At 37.6% G+C, this 22605-nt stretch overlaps 2 protein-coding genes across 2 annotated transcripts; both read left to right on the top strand.

Moving 5' to 3' along the window:
- The first annotated feature begins 1097 nt into the window (after positions 1-1097).
- Positions 1098-3781, top strand: LOC139716698 (neutral cholesterol ester hydrolase 1-like). The gene is made up of 4 exons (XM_071628228.1): positions 1098-1238; positions 1531-1768; positions 2186-2249; positions 2755-3781. The coding sequence occupies exons 1-4, from the start codon at positions 1098-1100 to the stop codon at positions 3779-3781; spliced, it is 1470 nt and encodes a 489-aa protein (XP_071484329.1).
- A 4476-nt stretch (positions 3782-8257) lies between these two features.
- On the top strand, positions 8258-13456 carry LOC139716699 (neutral cholesterol ester hydrolase 1-like). Its single transcript, XM_071628229.1, has 5 exons — positions 8258-8398; positions 9292-9529; positions 10023-10086; positions 11280-11866; positions 13161-13456. Exons 1-5 carry the CDS (start codon positions 8258-8260, stop codon positions 13373-13375), a joined length of 1245 nt encoding a protein of 414 aa, XP_071484330.1. The 3' UTR covers positions 13376-13456.
- Positions 13457-22605: the final 9149 nt, after the last annotated feature.

The following is a 22605-nucleotide window of genomic DNA, read 5'->3' on the forward strand; positions in this document are numbered from 1 at the left end:
AGGCAGTACAGATTCATCCTGTCTGCACCACTTCAAATTTAAGTTAAATACCAATCAATACTTACAATGCTTTACGTGTATCGCTTTGCTTTTATGTTGTATACTTTGAATTATTTTCATTCCAATTATGGGTTTTCTCCATTCTGTTTCTATCATGTCATTGAGAAATTTGTTGATAGCAATAGATACTTCAAGAACGCGTCTTTGCCTGCGTCAATTGGAGAAACTTTACAAAGATAATTGAGTTACAGCGAGTGATACAAATATGATTTAAAGGAGGAAAAAAAGCTTTGATAAGAAATAATTTCTATCATGTTGTTCAAGAACTTGAGGGGGAAGCAAAATTCACTTCCACGAGGATTATTTTGACAGCACCGTCGGATCAAATATTCACCTTACAGTTATACAAATAGTTTCGCAGTCGGATAGTTGTTCGGACACCTTTGTGCAAATCGTATTATCTTCTTTGCTGAAAATAGCGTACTATCGGATTAAAGGTACAAAAATAGAGCAGCCTGGTTCTAATATAGACTATTTTCTGTTACTCGTCCGTTAATCCCATAATTATCTTTATCAGGTACTGTTTGTTTCAGTATTCAGGTCATGTCATTTTATTTTGGAAACAATTCCACTCAAATCCATTTGTGATTTGTCGTACTATAAAAGACCCGCCTTGATTTACAATTGGTAACTTCTCTTCTGGTCTTGGGCCTCTAAGGTCATAGAAGGTTGACGCTTTGGCCTTACCGCTAATTGTTACTGGTTCTTTACACTTTGGAGACGAATGTATTCGTCTTTCGTTAGTCAAGAAGACCGAGTGTGTAGGATTGTGAGATTGGACTACCATCTGATATTCTTGTTTTATACTCTACTTTTTGTAATGAGAAGCATTCTCCTGCAAAATCTAAGAAACTCTGCCGATTCAGTGATTCCGACAGTCTAAAGATGACTTTGTGACCAGTTATCCTAGGAGTCACCATATCGCACTCTAAATCTGATAGTTTAGGAGCTTACATAGCGAAAAAAAAATCACGATTTATTATCAAGGAGTCCAAGAAGAGACATTTGAAAGGAAGGAAATTTGAAAGAGATCAAAGATGAAGCTGTTGATTATCATAATCGGTTTGGTCCTGGTTGCCGTACTGGGGTATTTCTTCCACACACCGATCCCTGAGGGGCTCGTCGATCCATGGCACTTTCGACTCTTGGTGGCTGGAACGAAGGCAGGAGGTTTGGTGGTAAGGAACATTTTATCTACTTAACATTTTTGCCTTATCATTTACCATTAATTTTGCTTATCAATATCATTTAACTTTTTGTTGTGATAAATTCAAAGTTCAAGAAGCTCATTCCACTTCTTGTTGTGTAAAAGTGATACAATATAGACATTTTTATTTCTGTTGTAAAAATGTCTTGAAAACAAGCGAGCATAAAAAAAGGCCGCAGAACTGCTTGACGAGACATTAACGTTTTCTAGAACATCCTATTTTCTTACCGTTGTTATCATTTTCTTTCTATTTTTATCTCTAGAGCAAAGTCCAACAATTCTTCAAGGCTTCCCAGCTTGACATTGTGAGAACGGAACGTTGGTTCACGGAGATGGCCATGTCAGCGCCAGACGTGCAGGTTAGAGGTTCGAACGTCTCCGCACGATACACCGAGTTTGATGGGATACGAGTTCTCCTTTATGAGCCTGTAATTCGAGGAAAAGATCCGGCTTCTGCTTTGATATTTCTTCACGGTGGGGGCTACACGTTGGGAAGCACAAGTAAGAGTCTAATTAAATACCTCTTAATCAAAAGTTTGACTGCGTTAGTGATGTGTCAATATGGATATGATATTTGTGTGTGTTTGTAGTTTGTCCCTGTCCTTATATGTAATGTTGACGTCGGTCAGTAGTTCTCAGATTACTTAACATTTTAATCGATGTTGATGTTGGCATACAGAAAATTTCACGTATTTCCTTTTCACTGATCGTGTACGAAAAAACGTCTATGTCGGTATACATGTTGATAAACATTGTAGTAGTGCTATCCTACATACCCCAATCCAATACGAGAATTATAAGATCATTAATTTTTATCAAATAGAGTAAAACAAATTAAATAAAAGAAATACTTCAAGTTATTACAAATGCAGGCAGCCGTTAAATCAGTTTTCCTATTTCCTTGTTTGTATCCCACAGAACTACACGCTCCTCTGACGAGACAGCTGGCGGAAGAGCTAAACATGGTTGTTGTATCCGTCGAGTAAGTTTTCTGCTGAAATTTTACTTCTTCTTGATTAAGGAATCATATAGAACCCTACATGTATGTTTTCTTATCTGCCGAGAAAGTTTGTCGCTGAAATTGTATTTCTTCTCGATTACGGAAGCGCATAGGACCATAAATAAGAGTATTTTTTATTTTCTCTTGCTATTTCAAAGAGTAACACGAAGAAACGAACAGTTGTAATTGGTCCAGTAATAGTACAGAAGTATACACTACTTAAAGCAGATTAGAGACAAGCACAGTCAAGTGGCATTGTTCACCATTTTGCGTCAAACTGATATTTTTTTTTTATTTCTTAGATTGCATAAAACTTATCTGGAAAGGTTCACTCAAATTCTATAGTATCATTGGCACGCTTTTACTGTGTTATGAAAATTCGACACAAAATGTAAATTATTTTCTTGTTAATAAGTTTATCTTGCTGTATTCAGTTCAAACCCTTCAAATCTCTTGCATATATTTTACACCCACTTCTTATACTTAGATATCGACTGGCACCAGAATATCGGCTGCCAGCCCCATCTGAGGACGCCTACATTGCCACAAGACACTTAATGACACATGCAGCGGATTATGGCGTTGACCCACATCGTGTGGTGGTTGGTGGCGACAGCGCAGGTGGTCACCTTACAGCGGTTCTCGTCCAACTTATTCACGACGACCCCACGTTGCCGAACATCAAACTGCAGGTTCTTCTCTACCCTTGGATTCAATGCTTCGATTTCAACACTCCGTCTTACCAGCAATACGAGAGTCTATTCGGTGATATTGGCTTATCAAAAAACAGGATTCTTGATATTGTATCCATCAATGACCGCAGGGTGGTGGATCCGGATTTGATTCGACACTTGCGTGAAAATCGACACACAAGCAAAGAATTTAAGCATTCTCGTTTGTATCGGGATCGACTGAGGCATGACATTATTTTTAAGAAGCTAGGGACAACGTCGACCTCGAATTCAGGAGTTCCGTCAACATCTTCGTATTCATTGTCCTCTGCAATGACTTCCTACCTTTCGTCGATCTTCACGAGTTACGTAGCGATGGAAAACTTTTTCACACAACCTTTAGCAACAGTATTAACGTCATTGTATCCTCTGAAATCGCATTTATCATCCTCTAGTTTTCTCCATCATGTTGATAATGACAACGCATCGTCGAGCATCGTAGATTCAGTGTTGGAATACAGGCCAGAAGAATTGTTCGATCGCGGCAACGACACCATGTGGGCAGAAATCCGAGAGTATTACACCCACACCAGCATGGCGCCGCTGTTTCGCGGAGACTTCCGAGGGCTTCCGAAAGCCTTCGTCGCCACTGCTGACTTTGACGCACTGCGCGATGACGGTATATTCTACGCACACGCCCTGGAGAGCGCGGGTGTCGAGGTCACGTGGACGAACTACCGAGGGGCATGGCACACTATTGCAGCTGCAGGCCCGATCGCCGATATTCCGACCGGAACGAAAATGATCGGCGACATCGTCAATTTCGTCAGATACAATGTTTGACATGGGCCAAACGCCGTCCAGATTTTCCCCAGCAATATCAGAGACTAGTGCTCATACTAGGTGTTTCAAAAAACATTTTCCACTTTTGATCATTAATAGTTCAAAAACTATTCATCCGATAAAACTGTCATTGATATGAGAAATAGCTGGATAATGTACAATTTGGTTGAAGGTAATTTGCACATGAAAGCATAAATCAATTTCATTAAATCCAAGATTGATTTTGAAGTAAGGTTTCAGATTTTGGTCAAATTTTAACCCTCTGTACAAAAATTGAAACTTTGCACAGGAACCAATGATGTGTATGTGAGTGTGTGCTGACAATGGCCCTGAACAATGGACATGCCTGAACCACCTGTTGACTAGGCGTCAGTCTCACGCTCCCTGGCACATGAATGCTTAATCAATAATTCATGTGGATTGCCCTTGGCACTGCTAGTCTGAATTCATGCACGGTAAAGTGCTTGCAAACACCACATTTCGTTCCAGCTGGCAATCGTTTTCAAATTTTGCTTCACATATCACTAAATTTGGGATATAAATAAGAATAAATTATCTAAAGTTCCTCATTTTAATACAACTGTCTACTAATTAAATAGTCTGACAAATTTTTCGCTTTTTCGATAAAAAGAGATCATTTTTGGTAAAGAGTTCAGCAGCATTTATCATTGGGGCGATTTGTTTCACAGTAGATTAAGGCTCCATATACACAAGTGTATACTCTTTGCTTCCTGTCACCATGTTTACGATAGAACAGAAGGTATTCATTGGAATTTCGTTTTTCAGAAGTAGAGAGAGCACTGTCACGACTCAACGACAGTATCGGCAGACGTTTGACTTTACACAGATACTGCCAGAGGCTGAATAAAGACTAGTTGTGATAGTGGAATTTCTCATGAATAAATAATGGAGCATTCAAACCATGGCTATTGTTCAGGACCATTGTCAGGGTGTTAACCACACACTCCCATACACACCCATTTATCCCTGTGCAAAGTGAAATTTTGTACAGAGGGTTGAAAATAGCACAAACTCTGGAACCTAACTGTGAAATTAATCATGGATTTCATGAAACTGATTTATGCTTTCATATTTAAACCACGTTCAACCAAATTGTACACTATTCAGCTATCATTCATATCAATGACAATGCTATCTGATATACAGTTTTTTAATTATTAAGAATGAAAAGTGGGAAATGTTTTTTGAAACACCTAGTACAACTGACTGTATTAAAGTGACAATGATGAGATTGTCGAAGACTTCCCAACTTGTATTAGAGACGTTGCCAATGACACCTTTAACGGACAATGAAATATTTGGCAGTGGGAGATTGCATTGGATATTCTTCTATAGTGAAAATATTGTAACCACAAGATTTATTTTTGCTTCGTCCGAAGTTACCACTGCTATCGATAGTAAATCTCTGACGAACACATGAACTTAATTTTTTGCTGGTACTAAATTATTACAAGTTATACAACTTAAACGTTATCCAATGATCAGTAAAATGTAAGAAAAATGTTCAAAAACTGTGATTTAAACACTTTACATGCACGCCTAAAATGCGCATGACTGAACAAATTTAGGGAAATGTGTTATTCAATAAGATTATGCGATTTTTCTGTTGGCGTAGAAAATTCCTCTTTTAGTATAATCTATACTTTGTGGTATGTTTGATATGTGCAAAAGTATCATCACATACACACACGTACACACATACACAAAGAAGTCAACCAAGTGTTCAAAAAGTAAAACAGAAAAAGAAAAGGACTTGTAGTGATTTTATGCCTTAGACTTTCCACAAGACTAGCAGGTCAATATTTTTTTCTAAGCACAACTGTAATAACTACTAGTGTCTAAATATTCCAGTGCTTCTCAGTTTGTGTTGATGTGTGAAACGGTTTCCAAGACAAACCACTATCGACAGCTTGTTAAAAAATTGTGGTAACATTATTATGTAGAATACTTATGTACAAATTTGTATAGTTACGATATACTATATGTACCATTATTTTTTTTATTCTTGCATATGCAATAAAATTAATGAAGAATTCGAGTGGTCTCAGTATTTTTCCCCTTCTCTCATTATTCATGTTCTTTTTTTCTATTTTTGTTTTTTGTTTTTGTGTTATTTCGATTTCATTCGTTGCTGTATATTCCCCTGGAATGTGTGAATAAACAAAATGAATACATGACACAGAATATCTCCTATCAAGGAGTGCACATGAATCATTCTACTTAATGTTCAGGTAGACCACAAAATATTAACATATACCGATATATATATATATATATATATATATATATATATATATATATGTATGTATACTCGCCTCAAAATTACATTTAAATCATTCTACTTGAATGTTCATGTAGTCAAATGTACCAATTTTCAAATATACACAGCATTTCTCCTCTCATTGAATGCATAAGTGCACAAGAAACATATAAATGAAGTCTTTTGCATACAAATCTTGAATGTTCTCGCCACTCTTTCTTTCACACACACACACACACACACACACACACACACACACACACACAGGCAAGCAACATCTCCAGTGATTTTCTTCCTCCATGCGAGGATGCAAGGACAGAGGATTGGGCAATGATATTTTTTCCATTAAATTTTCTCATCGAGTACAAAGATACCCTTCAGTCAGCGTGTCATCAAAGTGTACTAATTTTCAAAGTGCTTGATACGGCTTGAGGAAGTAAAGTGGCTTTTTATTTCCTTATGTGGCCATGTAGGGACCTATGTGAATATGGAAATGTCTAAGAGAAGGGATGAAATAGAGTGATAATAACACTGTTAAATAGCAGCTCTCATTAGTGCCTTCAGGGGTCATTTTCATGAAAGCCATCACATAATGAGAGACTTTTCGCTCAAAAGACACACTTATGAGAGACTTCATGAAATGGATTTTACTTCACTTTGAAAATCTCGCATAGCTACATTGTGTACATTATGAGCGACTTCATGGCCATTATGAGATTTATGCAAAGAATGTTACGAAGACGCCAATACTCAAGTGATTGCTGTAGGAGTCCTGCAGAACAAAGTATAAAAGCAAGTTGGACAGCATCGTAGTACAAAGCGCACGTGTACGAAACACACTGAGACAAAATCAATATCGCATATAAGAATCATTAAATAAACTAGATTCCCATAAACAGACACCCCTCTTTCTCTGTGATCATCGAGAAAAATCAAAATAATAAAAAGAATACTTTATATTTCTTGCTCTTCTATTTTTTTCTGAGTCTCCCTGCCATCATTGTACTTGTCTAGTCGGACTTTGAGCTTATTGAGCAAATCCCATTTAATATTTACCATTGACTCAAAAACTGCAAACTAATGCTTTGTTATGTGTGTGTGTGTGTGTGTATGTGTGTGTGTGTGTGCGTGTGCGTGTGTGTGTGTGTGTGTGTGTGGATCTGCGTGACTGACGGTGTGTTTGTTTTGTTTTGTTTTGGTTTGGTTTTTTGGGGGGAGGGGGTAGTGCTCCACAAAGTTGGTCTATTCATCTTCATGTCGGGATCTAAGTGTCTTACTAGTCACATTGTTTATTATAGACAATGTCTCCGCAATAAATCAGGATAAAGAGTGCAGATGGGTATCAAAATGTAAAAAGGAAACATTTGGAATTCAATATCAATTTGAATCTGTCTCCATATTCTTGACACATTATCAAAACTAAATTTTACTAAAGCCAACAAGATTCCTGATGGAAAATGTGTAATATAACCGACATGGTATTATCTTCATCATTATTACATAATCTATTAATAGGTAAAGTTTGTCTGTATGATTCGTAGTCAAATTGTTTTTAAGCTTTTCTTGTTCCAAGTTCTCGTCGTTTCCCTTCAACGTGTGCGATTGTTACATTGTATAATCTAATATGTGAAAGGTAAATGGACATAAAAAACCGTTGTTATAATACCGTTTCTTTTTAATAATTATATCTTATTTCATCAATTTTGTATATATGACTCAAATTATTTCCTCTATAACTGGAGCTGCGGTTTTCATCACCCAGTTTTGTGAAGCTGGGACCTCGGAACACACACACACACATGCACACACGCGCTTTTCAGGGGAAATCGGAACAAAAATAATTACAAAATCATAATAAAACTCATGTCTTCCCGAGGGTTCCCAGAGATTCTTGCCGTCGAAGGGGGTGGGGGGGGGGGGAGGGGAGCCACAACTAAACCTTGACCCCCAACGACCCCCACCTTCCTCCCCACGCGCACTGAAAAAAGTTACGTTCCGCTGGCCATTTAGGGTATACAAAGAACTGCTATTTCATTTGTAAGCTGATACACATGTGTATTAACCCGTCTGCCCGTGACCTTTGGAACTTCCATTGCCGGTCTATTCATATTGCGGAGGCTAGTCTGATCTCCCCTCTTACAGTCGAACTTTTGGATCCCTTCCATGTGATATATTCTCAGTTCTTCCATTCCACCATGAAGACGAGTATTACGATCCTGGTCCTGTGCCTGGCCCTTCTTCTGGGCCATTTGCTCAACACACCTGTGCCAAGCGAAATGGCGGACCCATGGCAGTACAGACTGGTGGTAGCGGGCTACAAGCTCGTTCGTCTCATAGTAAGCACGCTTTATCATTAGGTTCTACAGAGTGTCCTACATTAGGCCGAACTTAGTTGTGTATGGTCCCAAGGTGGTAGCTAGTATTTTGAAATCAGGGAGTTGAGACTGCTCGCTCCTCTGCTTATAAAATCAAAACAATCACGCTATTGGCGAGTATAGAATTTTACTCAATTCAGCTCTTCGAGTGCATGTGGGAAAAAAATTAACAAATCTAGTTACTGGATTCAGGTGGCATGTAATAGATAGCGATCATAAGTTTTCAGGAGAGACTCTAGTCCCTGATTTTAACAAAGTTTATCATGCATTCATTTGGATAGTTGTATAAAACTACTGAATAACTACATCTAGCTAGCTGGATAACTAGAATAACTAGCTGGATATCATGTATTATTCAATTTTGTTGCATTTGATGTATTCTTTATTATTTATTGAGAAAAATGAAATAAATGAAATGAAATGAAATGAAATGAAATGAAATGAAATGAAATGAAAGGCTAAGCACTACGAACAGCCAGTCTTATTCATCATCTTTTTTTCTGGGAGGGGGTGAATGTGATGAATGCTATAGACAATCTAGACTGTGTCTCCAGAATTTTGTATGCTTCCAATATCTTTGCGAATCTTGTCTTTTCCTTTTTTTCTATTGTTGTTGTCGTTGTTCATTTGTCCTTCGTCTTCATGTGAACAAGGTTTTTTTTTTTTCTGATCGACTAACATAAATATATCATCAATAATCAAACAAATCTGACATTTGCAAGCGAAGGAATGTACATTGAATCTTCATAAACAAACCAGCAGGTAATGAATGAATATCCTAGGAATATCTAAAAGTTTACAAGCTCACAACAAAATGTGAAATTCTCATCTTTGTGATCATGGGTGCATTTTAGGCCGCCGTGAAGGGCTTCGTGCACCCTGCAGACGACAACCTCTTCAAAACTTACAACTACTTGATGGGATTCGCGCTTCCCGCGGCAGATCAGCATGCGCAAGGGTCGACTGTCCAGGCGAGGTACACGGATTTCGACGGAACACGAGTGCTGCTCTACGAAACCCGATCGGGTCGAGAGGGTCTCTCTCCAGCGTTGGTGTACTTCCACGGAGGAGGATATGCCATGGGGAATACCAGTAAGAAGAAAGAGATAACTTTTTAAGCAGAACATGACAACATTTTGTGATGCTCATATAGAAAGAGGAGATATCTACTAGTATGCGATGGTTGAGGGATTGGATTGAAGAAATGACAAGAGAAAACAAGCAAGGGTGCACCTCCTAGAAAACGAAACATATGCGTTTGCCTTGTGTCTGAATATGCTTCGATTGCAGTTAAGGTGTTATTGTTTCATTCCATTTCATTCATTTTCCTTTTCAACAAAAAGTGTAAATGTACAAAATATAGCTGAAAAAAGAAAGAAAAATAATATATACATTCTTTAGATAAACTGTTTAACATTCCACACCTAATGATATCATTGTAATCACTCCATGTTTCCTGTATGATATATACATTTTTGTGTGTGTGTGTTGTTGTATTCCCCTTAAATCATGAGATGATATCTTGAAATTCCACTCAGCGCAAAAGGAATAAAGGAAAGCATTTTCCGTGGTTACTTTATTACAGGAGCATATGGCCCCTTGACCAGACGATTGGCCGAGGAATTGGATATGGTGGTAGTATCCGTCGAGTAAGTGCTACACCCATACAAGATTATGATCCTCCTTTATACAAACACATATCATTTATATATATATATATATATATATATATATACATATATATATATAGATATATATGTATATATATATACAATATATGTATATATATATATATATATATATATACATATATACAATATATGTATATCTTTCTCTCTCATGTAATTGTGATATAAAGAGTACATTATAACAAAATTGATGTTCTATACTTTTCTCTTATGCAAGAGAAACACATATCAGTCAAAGAAACAGTGTGATAGAATTACACGAAGGCTAATCCTGTATTGGTAGTTCTCAGTGAAATATAGAAAAGTGGAATTACATATCGTGACTGCATGTCCGCTATAGGCTAATGAACACATTAACTTCACCAATTACAAATTCCCTCATGAGAACCCAAATGTAACACATATAGACGTTCACACACATGCACAGACACCCGCACACACATTTATATTCCTGTAAACTAACTGATGAAATATTTGTGCAACATAAAGTACTCTAAGAACTATTAAAAACGATTTGCAAATAGTCTAGTTTTTATAATCACAACTGTTATCAGAAAAAAATATGTACCTTATAAAATTGTAGCAAACTCAAATTACGCCATACATCGTACGAATATCCAGTGGTGCTAAACATATAAGGTCTTATCATGCAGAATGTAAGGAAAGCGTGATTCATTAGTCCTACCAAAGGACAAACTTAACCACTCCCCCCCCCCCCCCCCCCACAAAAAAGTCGTTTCCATGGAGAGCATACTCAAGAGGGAAGGACATGTTAGCTATTCATTTTCCCCAGAGTTTACCCAAATAAGTAGCGAATTTCCCTTCTTCTTTACTTCTTACAGAAACACTTCTCGAGCATTCTACATTTTTCCAGTCGTGATAGAAACACGTCTTTAAATACCCTTCCCCACATTCAGTGCATGGCATTTCAAATGTTGTTCTCTCAGATGGGACGTAGCGTAAGCCTATACAAGTACTAGTAAACAATAAGAGGGATATGTATGATTCCATGCAAGTCTTAGCTCTTATGATACTCATGACAATGTAGGCCTACCTGACCTTCATTTTGAATGCACTGTGATCTTTTCCCGTTCTGCATTTAGGAAAAGAAAGAAAATGAGGTAATATTTAAATTGAATTGAATCTTATTACAGGTATAGACTGGCCCCCGTTCATCCTTTTCCAGCAGCGATTGAGGACTCTCTGAAGGCTACCAAATGGTTTCTGCGCAATGCGGCCCAGTTCGGCGTCGACCCCACTCGAGTAGCCGTCGGCGGGGACAGCGCTGGTGGTCATATATCCGCCGTCATCGCCCAGCAACTCGACGACGATCCTTCTGTGCCCGATATCAAGCTCCAAGTCCTTATTTACCCTTGGCTTCAGATCTTCGACTTCCACACGCCTTCGTGCCAGAACTATGAACGAATGTTTGGGGACAGTTTCGCCGTGTCCAGGCCACACGTGGCCGAGTTTGTATCAGCCCTGGTGCTCGGGAGACTTGACAACCACTTCATGGATCAACTGCAGCGCAATGAGCACACGAGTGTTTCATTTAAGAAATCTGAACTGTACAAAAAGATTTTGGACTATACCATCATAGCGAAGAAACTCGGCCAAACCACATCGACCGAGAGCGGTGACAAGCAAAATACTTACAAAGGAAACGAGACGCTATGGAAAGAGCTAAAGGACAAGCTCCTTGATCCTAGACTGTCGCCGATGGTCCGGGTTGACTTCAAAGGTAGTTGATAATGTAGTCTATCCTAGGCAGTTTTACCGCCTTTAGGCAGAAGATAATAAGTCCTTTTGGTACTTTGAAATTCAACAATTTAGATGATAATGAGATTGAAATTCATTATGAACGTTTCATGGAATGAAAGAACAATTGAAAAGAATGCGCCTTTTGAAAGGAACAAACACTAGGACAATGACTATCAACAAGTCCCAACCCACAGAGGTACACATCAATACAATGTATATTCTACATTCATAGACACGTACATCCTTACACACAAACGCTCCGCAATATACGTACAGTTTACACTCACTCAGTGCTCATGCTTGTATAAATATCCACATTTAAATACGTGGTATTGTTTATTCTATATTCTTTCATTCGCCCTTTGTCTCTCTCCCTCTACCTTCCCCTTGTTTATCACGTTAAATGTCTTTACAGACTAACAACAGCATTTGATATTCTATTTTGCCAGTTCAAAGTTAAACTTTGAACTGACTTTCAAAGTTCCTATAGGTACATGTAGGTCTTCAGGAAAACTTTGTTATAGCTATTCTAATTATGTATTATATGAAAGAGGTGCATAATGTAATATGCAGATGACTGTTTTCTTTGGAACCTAATTTACAAAATTCAAGCCATCTATGCAGCACTTTTATGTGAATTTTCACCATCTGCTGGATTTGTTTTTTTTTTTATGTATTTGTTGGGGTTGTTGTTGTTGTTGTTTTGGGGGGAGGAGCTCTTCTATCACAAAGATTCATCTATCATTTGGCTAGTCTGTGGTTCAGATCGGGGTCACTGCAGACCATTGCTAAATGCGAAATGACTTAATTTCTTTTTCATCACTCTACGCTAATTACCTTGAACAGACTGTTCGCAATAATTTGACTGCATATTGTTCGTAATAATTTCCTTGAAAAATTCAGGGTTTCCCAATTGTTCGTGTATCACTACAATTTACGCATACTATGTATATTTCAATTTCAATTTTCAATATTTTTTCAATTTTATTTTTCATTTATATAGGTGTGTATTTTTTTATGTCTGTGTTTTTAAGGAATGATTATTCTGGATTCTTTTGTTTGTAACGATAAAATCATTCTGGCCTAATTTGTGAAAAATGCAGAAACCAAGTCAAATCAAAATGTGATTTCACTTCACCGTGACACTGAGGGGCAAACTGCGATCTCTCCCACTTTACAATATTCGCTTCTTTATTATGATGTTCTTTGAATTACTACCGGGTTTAGGAAACCAAAACCTAAATGAAACTTGCCACTCCCTGTACGAATCGCAGGTCTACCCACGGCATTCATCGCCACGTGCGAACTGGACAGTCTGCGGGACGACGGCATTTTCTACGCCAGACTTCTCGAGGAGGCGGGCGTCCGCGTCATGTGGAAGAACTACGCGGGAGTCTTCCACGGAGCGTCGGCGGCGGGACCGATCACGATTCCCTCTGGCGCAGAGATCATCGACAACGCCATCAGCTTCATCCGAAGCAATATATGAACACTGTATGTGATATCTGCAATTAAATCAGGATGTGGTAAATTTACATCAAGAAGCTATCTAAATCTGAGGCAGATTTTCTCCTTTAGGCCAAAATTACGTACATTCCATTGGTGTGTGTCTCAATAGTTTTATCGCAGAACGAGCTAAATCCATTCTTGTTAGGTTGAGATATTTGTAATTACAGCTGCACCAAAACAAAACAAAAAACCCCAAAAGTAGTAAGAACATACAAAATAGTTTTAATCATAACTTCAGAAATATTCCTTGCTATGATACAAAGTTGAGATGTCACTGGAAAGGTCATCGCTCTGTTCTGATGGTGGACTTACTCTAAGATATTCTAAAATGGTGCTTAGCACATTTTGCCATGATAGTCTTCATAAATATCTATTGACACTAACAAAAATTCCCCTGACAGTTTTTTTTTTTTTTTTTTTTTTGGGGGGGGAGGGGATTTCTATTCTAGGTGAGTTCTTCTAATGATCCTAACTGATCACAAATTCTTATGATAGTATAGCAATAGAAACATTGTAGCAAACCGAAATAGAATAATTTTATACTTTTTATCCTTAAAAGCACATCCCTTCCTAAAGAAAAAAAAAATGACATTTATTTTACGTAAAGAAATTCATTACATTTGCCAGTAGCTAAAGTAGTTATTTTGTACTTGTTTTGCAACTTGAAGAATCTTTCATTAATACTCGGTATCGCCAATGCGCAGAAAACTTCTGCGCACGCTGAAGAGCCCTGTCACAGATGCACTGTGGGATTCCTCGATTGTTATCAGCGTTTCTCAGTTCCCAATGCAATTTTCGTCTGCTTTTCTTTATTTGGTGCTTTTTTTTCCTTCGGTCAGAATTAAGCTACAAAAGAATTCAAAACTTCTGGATTTTGCTGATTTGAGGTCACTAGAGCCATGGTTCGCTAATGCGAGGCTTCAATGTGATGGTGACATGAAGAAATCTTCAACAAAAAATACCCGTGGATTAAGACGGAACGTGACCTGAATGCATTGCAGCCAAAACCGGATGCAACTTTGTCCCCTTAGCTATCCCATAATGCATTTAAAACACTGCTCGCGGCAAAGCACATAGTAGGTACATTGTATTGGCGATAGTGAGAATTAGTTTTTGTCGACTGAAGCTATGTTATACAGCGGGCATGTACAATATAGATCAATCAGCCCCTGTAATATCTTATTACTATAGTATTTCAATTTCAGTTGGTCAATTCTCGAAATATCTTTCATTTCCTAGTATTCTTTCAGATTCTAACAGGAACACGCACCTATTTTCCGTTGCCATTCACCAATACTGGACGGAACGGTATGTACAAAATAATGTCCACGAGGAGACGACTGCGATGTGTCTAGAAAATATCATAAAACGGGCTTTAGAATCTCTGCAATCTGATTGGTCAACTGATTTGTGTCACGAAATCAATATGTACCCTTAGTTGCATCTTACTTTGTGTATGTATTCTATTGGTAAAATTTTGTTCAAAGTGAATAAAATGAAATGAAATCAAATGCATTGTCATCATTCCGGTCTTCTTACTCAACCCCCCCCCCCCCCCCCCCAAAAAAAAAAAAAAAAAAAGCCGGCCGTGAATTTGCCGGAAAGTGCACGTCGCCTTAATGATGCTCAGAGTGTATGAACAATATTTCAGCGTCAATCTTAACATTATTATCTACATCCATGCAATAATACTGTACACCCATAAAACCACATCGATATCACAGCCCAACCCACAAAACACTCGAAACTACGTCCTTCCTACTCCCACGCCAATGTCTTTAAGTGCACTTCGGTTTTCCTCAATAACACATTGCAATGTTCTCAGTGGAATAAGGGTCTCCAAGTGTAAATGATTCTCCGTGATGACTCAACGACGGTGTTAATGGCTACATTCAATTTGAATGCGTGTACAATCAACTTCTTTTCTCTCTCGTTTCGGTACACGTGTATTTTGTTACTTGTGCCCTAGGATAATATCACTTCTTCTCACTTAGATCTTTAATCTTGACATTTATCACCATGGCATTATCATTACCATTTCCACCATCATCTTCCAATTTGTTATCGTTGTTTCATTACCATCCACATACTTACATTGTATTTCAGTGGTTAGTTTTACAAATAAGTCAACGCATGATTGCAATAGATAATGGCAACAGACTGGACTTTCAAATAAATTAAATTGTGTGTAGTTGTTGTTGGTGTTTTTGTTTTTGCTTTTGTTTTGCAATTGACTGACAAACCGCCCTCATTGACGTGAATACGCACAGATTATCATTTCTCCTACTAAAACACTGAATAACCGATGCTTATTTACATCGATGAGGGGAAAGTTGTTAATCACTTGTAGCAGCAGCAGCAACAACAACAACAGCAAACGACTCGACACAATAGTTTATTAATGAAGGAATATAAACACAACGCAAAATTCGTCAGTCAAGGAATATAAACACGAAGTCCCAGCTGCTTTAAGGATTAGAATCAACACTGGCCGTCGGGCGGAAGCTCGTTATCAACTGGTGAATATACGACGCCTATATAGTTATCAGGCCCTCCATTTATACTGCTACAACACTGAACAATCGGTGTACATTTACGTCAGTAAAGGGCAATGTGCAAGTAAGTTGCCAAAGAAAAAAGCCGAAGAAAAAACAAACAAAAATCTGATAGTAATAGTAAAAAGAAGAAGGCGTTCCTCATTGTAGTGAATTGTCACGCATTAGGGAGATCACATCTGCTTCTACACCTAAGGAAATAATGTAAGGGATTATAACGTATCGACACACCTGTTACTCTGTCGAAGACATGTCGAGGACAATGCCGCTTTTTAGATGCTGTCGAAAGAATAACGTTGAACTGACTACAAAATTTTCAATGTAATCCTTCGTTTCACTATGCAATCAAAAGTGCAACAAGGTCTAACATCAAGCCACTTCCGTTAATCTGTTTAAGACCTTTCTGAAAACTTGTCTCTTTTTTTTCCGTTCATTTCAAATTTATTTCATATATCCACTTTCTCGATGAAATTTCAAAATGATTGGCAGTAATACAAGTAAGAAAACAAAATACTTACAACCATGTCTTTTGATTGAAGAAAAAAACAATACAACACACAACACAAATGTATATGGTCATATCATGATATGAAAGTGTCACAAGGAAATAACAGAAATACGATGGGGCCTACATAAAAGCTATAACGCTTGTAAAACTGTAGGTTCCCGAATACATATAGGCGTGGAATTATACGTATATATAACGGATATGCTTATCTTCACCAACTTGTCCAAAAAGAATGATTACTCAGCCATCCATGACCGTTTAAGAATAAATAAGATATCGTTGGAAAGAGGAGATATGTGGCTTTAAGATGTTGCTACTCACTTTAGTGTAAAGGTAACATAATCTTCACAAATTCGAAATTAAATCTTGTTGCGCTTTTTTTTGATACGCACTATAGTTTTTGCTTTTCGTACTCTTTGTCGATGAAACTGTATTAGGAATGAACTTGATCTGAGAACTGAGACTATAACGGGAGTGCACTGTATGTTTTTTTTTTTCATCGTTATTGCATTAGATACTCTATCTGACAATACTACCCATTGCATTGATCATAACCGATGAAATGAGAGTTTTCCACCCGTTCTTAGTAAAATTTGTGATTTTTCTTTGAAAAAGAAATGAGATCAACAGAAAGTGTTGAAATACGTGTATCCCATGTTTCCCTGAAGTGCGGGTCTCTATGTGTTTTTTTTTTCTTATGAATCATAAAAAAACTAAGTCATATGACACATCCTGTACATATTCCAGCTAATGAGACATGCGATATATTTGACAGGTACCTCATGATATCTACATGGGCGCAATCATGTGTGATTTGTCACCGACACTTGTCAACGGTGACACTGCAGACGCTCATGAACCATTGTTGGCAATATTTGCAAAGTCGAATCGAAGCCCGCGCCAGTAATGAATGTATCCATTAGAGCTGAATTTCTCGATGTTTGCTGTGCACGTACTTCTTGGCCTATACGAAACTGTAGCAAATGAATGACGATCGTGTCCACTTCCACATGGCGGGTGACAATTCAAATAATGTTTGCTGACATACGATGATACCACCGTGAGAGGCAAACACGGCACGACAGAATGTCATCGATAAAAGGAAACCAAAAAGCGTTTCTCTAACTGCATCTAATTAACATTGCCGAGACTATCGGAGTTTCAACCCCTTGCGAGAGAGTAATAGTTCAAAGATGGATGATATTACTAATTATTCAAATGGAGCTACAGTCGAGATACAACCGCACAACACTCTCCCCAGTTAATGATGTGATTTCATGAGTTTTCAATGACTGTTATACGATGCGACTTAACAATACTTGGATACACATTAAAATGTGGGGGTTATATAGGTAGAAAGACATACATACATACATACATACATACACATGAAAAACCCGGCAATGTTATAAATGACTTTAAAGGGGATGGCTAGTAACCGATCAGTGGGAATCAGTGGGAATGCTGAGGGATGATTGTTCCAATTCTTGTGGGATTCATTTAAGAGTACATTATATATCTACTCTTGTGTGAAAATCATTTGCTTCAGAACAGTCTCATATTCAAGTAATGTGCAGATTAATGCCCCGTCACTGACCAGGCACGCTAACCTGGAAACATTAAACCGCACATTACTTGAATATGAGACCATTCTGAACCAAATAATTGTCACACGACAATAGATATATAATTTACTCTTAAATGAATCCCACAAGGATTGGAACAATCATCCTCCAGCATTCCCACTGATTCCCACTGATTCCCACTGATCAGTTACTAGCCATCCCCTTTAAGGCTTTCAAACTCATTAATACACATATGGCGCGAAACGCAATATTTACGTATAGATATACATACAACCAGATCCCTGCAATGGTTGGAGATAAGGAGATTACATTCATCTCAAACCCATTCATTCATTTTCCACAGATCGCTATATTACAGCTGATCACCATTTGCGTAATCCACAACTTGTTATAGCACAACAATATGTAAGACATCATGCACCAGACATGGAACTCGTTGTTTGACATGTCTGAGGATCTAGACGCAGTGTTTTTCTCCGCAGTGTTTTAAATTGTCTTATCAAAAGAAAAAATAGATAAAGAATAGATGAAAAAACCTTTTTGACAAGGTATCACTAGAACAATAATCCAACTCATTGATTAAAATTTATACCTCCTTCACAATTCAATTGTTATTGCTTCTTTATTATCCACGTTCACAATCTCTACAATATAATTCAAAGGTAATAATCATTATTTCTTCTTCGATACAATTAGAATGTGGCTCAAAGCCTTGGTGTTCTCTCTGTTTCATGTATACCCTTAATTCTGTTCCTTGTATTCGTCTCTGTATGAGCTAAATCTGTCGTACACTGTATGAACTATAGGCTGAAGATACTTTTTTCCGCCATTGCTCCTTCAGTTCAAATAAGAATTTTGATTTTGTTGTATACTATAATTTGCCCCAATGCCGTTCATCCTAGTCAAGCACACTGCTAATAATTATTGTGTGTAACGGTCTCCTCCACCTATTTTATCAAAATATGTAAATGTTTACACGTGTATGTTATTTCTTTCATAACTGCATGTTTATTCATGTTCTGAGTCGCATCATAGCTAAATTGTCGTTAATTTACCAGTATTACGTCTTTTTGTTGTTGTTGTTGTTGTTATTATGATTATCATTATAATTGTTGTTGCTGCTGCTGTTGTTGTTTGTATAAGTCGACAAATAAAAGACTGAAACAGACTGAAATGTATTCATAACACGATTCCTTCGCATTCCCGAAAAAGAAAACAAAGATGCATTACTATGAGTAAAAAAAAAATAAACGTCCACGGACGCATGATAATGATGATGATGATGATAATAATGATGATGATAATAACAATAATGATAATGATATAGACATTTTTAACGTGGGTGCTCATAGAGGTGTATGACGTCATGGTGAAGTGATGATTAAATAGAGACAACTTTGTGTGTGTGTGTGTGTGTGTGTGTGTGTGTGTGTGTGTGTACTGAATGGCGCCTGATAAGGCGTCTCTGTGATCGTTCAGCGTTAATCTGTCTGCAAAATGACGACTATTCTGATCGACAGCCCTATCGACTGATACTATCTTCATGCGTGATCGACAGTATGTCCTTCCTTATCTCATTGGAATTTCACTGCACTCCATAGCGACAACAATGAATCATTTATTTTGATCATATTTTATGTATTCCAATCCACTTAGGAACGTTTTGCAATTTCTGAAATGAACCAATACACTAAGGTGTCACATGACACTTTCATATGATCAGTGTGTATTACCTGCAAGGATTTGAAGAGTTTGTTCGCTTAATGAATTATGGCCAATTTTTAAACATTTCGAAGTAAGTTCATCATCACGAAGAAGAGAATATAGCCTGTCTAGTGATAACTTACACTCTACATAACAAAGAATATTCTTGCAGTTATGATTTAAAATGTCCCATTATTATTGTCTTATCATTTTTTTGTATGTTTCTTTATCAGCTTTTATCGCAAATATGTAGCTCAAATTAGAGAGTAAACATCATTTACTTTCATAGATCGACCACTATGTTCTATATGTTTGCATTTATTCCATTATGCCTCTTAGGTGAATATCATGTATTATTCAATTATGTTATATTTGATGTATTTTTCATCGAGAAATATGAACATGAATTGAATTGAACTGAATTGCGTTAAAAATTAACACGAATCAACTTATCAACTCGTGTTGCGATCAACTCTCTATTTATAGGTGTTACATACATTTCGATGACTTCTGTTGTGTATATAAAAGACTCTTTGAGCACATCAATACGAATTGCATTATTGTGTTATGCTCTGACGTCATAAAACAGAAATATTCCATAAAATGCCTGAGATGACGTCTTTGGAGTCTCGATTGTGTCCCACATGATAACCTGTAGCGCTAAAATCATTCCTATTAGATTTGCTTTGATTTCTGCATTTTCCCATGAACATCAGCGTACATTGTGCAGCTTTGACAGTGCTTCAAAAGGTAACGCAACTTCTCACGACTGTACCAATTTCAAACATAACGAGACCCTACTCTCCCTCTCTTGCCTTTCTACCTTTCCTTTCACTAAATTCACTTGCGTCATTTCTTCTCTCTCCAGTCCTTAACCCTCTGCATACCACTTTAAAGGGTGTGTACAGTTCTGGTTGAGTTGAGGATTTAGCTTTTAATGTTTTGCGAGATATTCATAAACCACTCTATGAGATGTCAAAGAGCATGCAATTCTAAGGGGTATCAAAAGTGTACTTGATGAAAATCGGTTTTGAAATGGCTGAGATATCCAAAAACAAGGTGAAACAAAGAGATCCTAATAAAAGGCATGGCCTGTTGTCTTTTATCATTATCACTTTTTTGGATATCTCAGCCGTTTGAAAACCAATTTTCATCAAATAAACGTTTGCATTAAATCCTTCTTAAAATTACATGCTCTTTCATATTCCATAAGAGGTTTCTCCTTATCTAATTTATTGATGTTATAAACCTGAATCCCCACTTAAACCAGTACTGTACAGTCCCTTTAATCTCCTTTCCATTATGTTCCCTAGTGAAATTTGTGCACATTTGACTCATTGGAGCAGAGACAGGGTCAACATAACTATTCACATGGTAAACCACAACCACTTCTCAAGTAATGCAATTTGTTATGCTACGGTAAAGCTGTATACAGCAGGGTTCACGGAGCTTAAATCAGTATGTTTATGGAACATGACTTATGTTGTAATTTAAAAACACAATGAAGATTTGAAAAGGTTATTTTTGATGTGAAAAAAAAAATGATGATTGTTACCTTTGAACATAATGTATTACACTTTGCATTCCCTGCTGCGCACATGAAACAGGTGGCTATAAACCGTACATAAATTAACATGAAATACAAATAACATTTCAAGTTTATCTACGATTATTCCTTTCCATTAGCTCGCTGCTTGTCAAGATTGTCGAATCTAATCTGAATATTGATTACATGTCATCGATCGAAGATGATGCATTGACATGAATAAAAAAAGAGGAACCAAGATCTTTCAAGGATGACATTTACCCGACACTCATACACACGCCCTATACTGTTATATGGATCGACATAATGGACATCAATGATAATGTACTTAGTAGTATTCGTCACTATCTAAAAGTAGCCACGCGAAAATAATGCTTGCAGTTCGATTCTTTGTGGCCGGTGCATGATATCGAAATGTCGGCGATGAAACGTGGGTATGCATTAGAACATCTCCCCCAAATTCTATACACAGATCTCCATCTCCAAGACTGTCTGTCGTTTGTGCTTGAAAGCTTTCCTTATTCTTCAAATCAAAACCGCTACGCTCCCGCACCCAGCCCAATTAGAATTGCATTTTACCTCATCGACGGCGTTCAACGAATGATCAAGCTAATACAAACACAATGCGCTACACCTTATGAACAGCCGTGTCAAGGTCTATCAGCCACACCGACCTAAATTATGCATCACGTGACTCCCCGTAAACTCTTCCCATGCGCATGCCTGCTTTTTTCTGTGTATCGATGGATATTATTTTATTCGACACAGGCAGGTGGAGGTGGAGTTCAGCATGACATTTTCTCTCAATATTATCTTAAGAGCAGCATACCCCACTGCTGCGAGGAAACAAGAACTTTCACTGGTACGAGGGAGATCCAGATCGACTTCAATAAAGAGATCCGGTGTGTCTCGGACTCAGGCTTGAGTTAATTGTCACGAACTTGCTCCAAGCAGGTGCTTTAGCATGTATGCATCAAGTACGTCGCGCGCATTACTTCGTTTCTGAAATCTTTCTTTGTGCAACATTACAGTCTCTTAGAGACCGCTGGCTAATTTTGTTTCCTTTTCTGATGATTATGTTAACCAAGTACTCGAGTTGAATGAGGGACGTGGATTGTCTTTTTCTACCATGTGAACTGTTTGACAAACTTGAGTACTGAATTGGGAGCAGATACAGATGATACTCTGCTTTGATATTGCTGCCATTTCCTGCAATGCACAGGATAGTTCGGCTGCTTTAAGAACATAATCATAATCATCTATCGCATGCAAAAAAGCTGAGCCGTTCACTAGTTCTCAGCAACCATCACC

Source organism: Diadema antillarum, unplaced genomic scaffold (genome assembly GCF_040938485.1).
Source record: "Diadema antillarum isolate AM-2024a unplaced genomic scaffold, OU_Dant_1.0 scf00000069, whole genome shotgun sequence".
NCBI lineage: Eukaryota > Metazoa > Echinodermata > Echinoidea > Diadematoida > Diadematidae > Diadema > Diadema antillarum.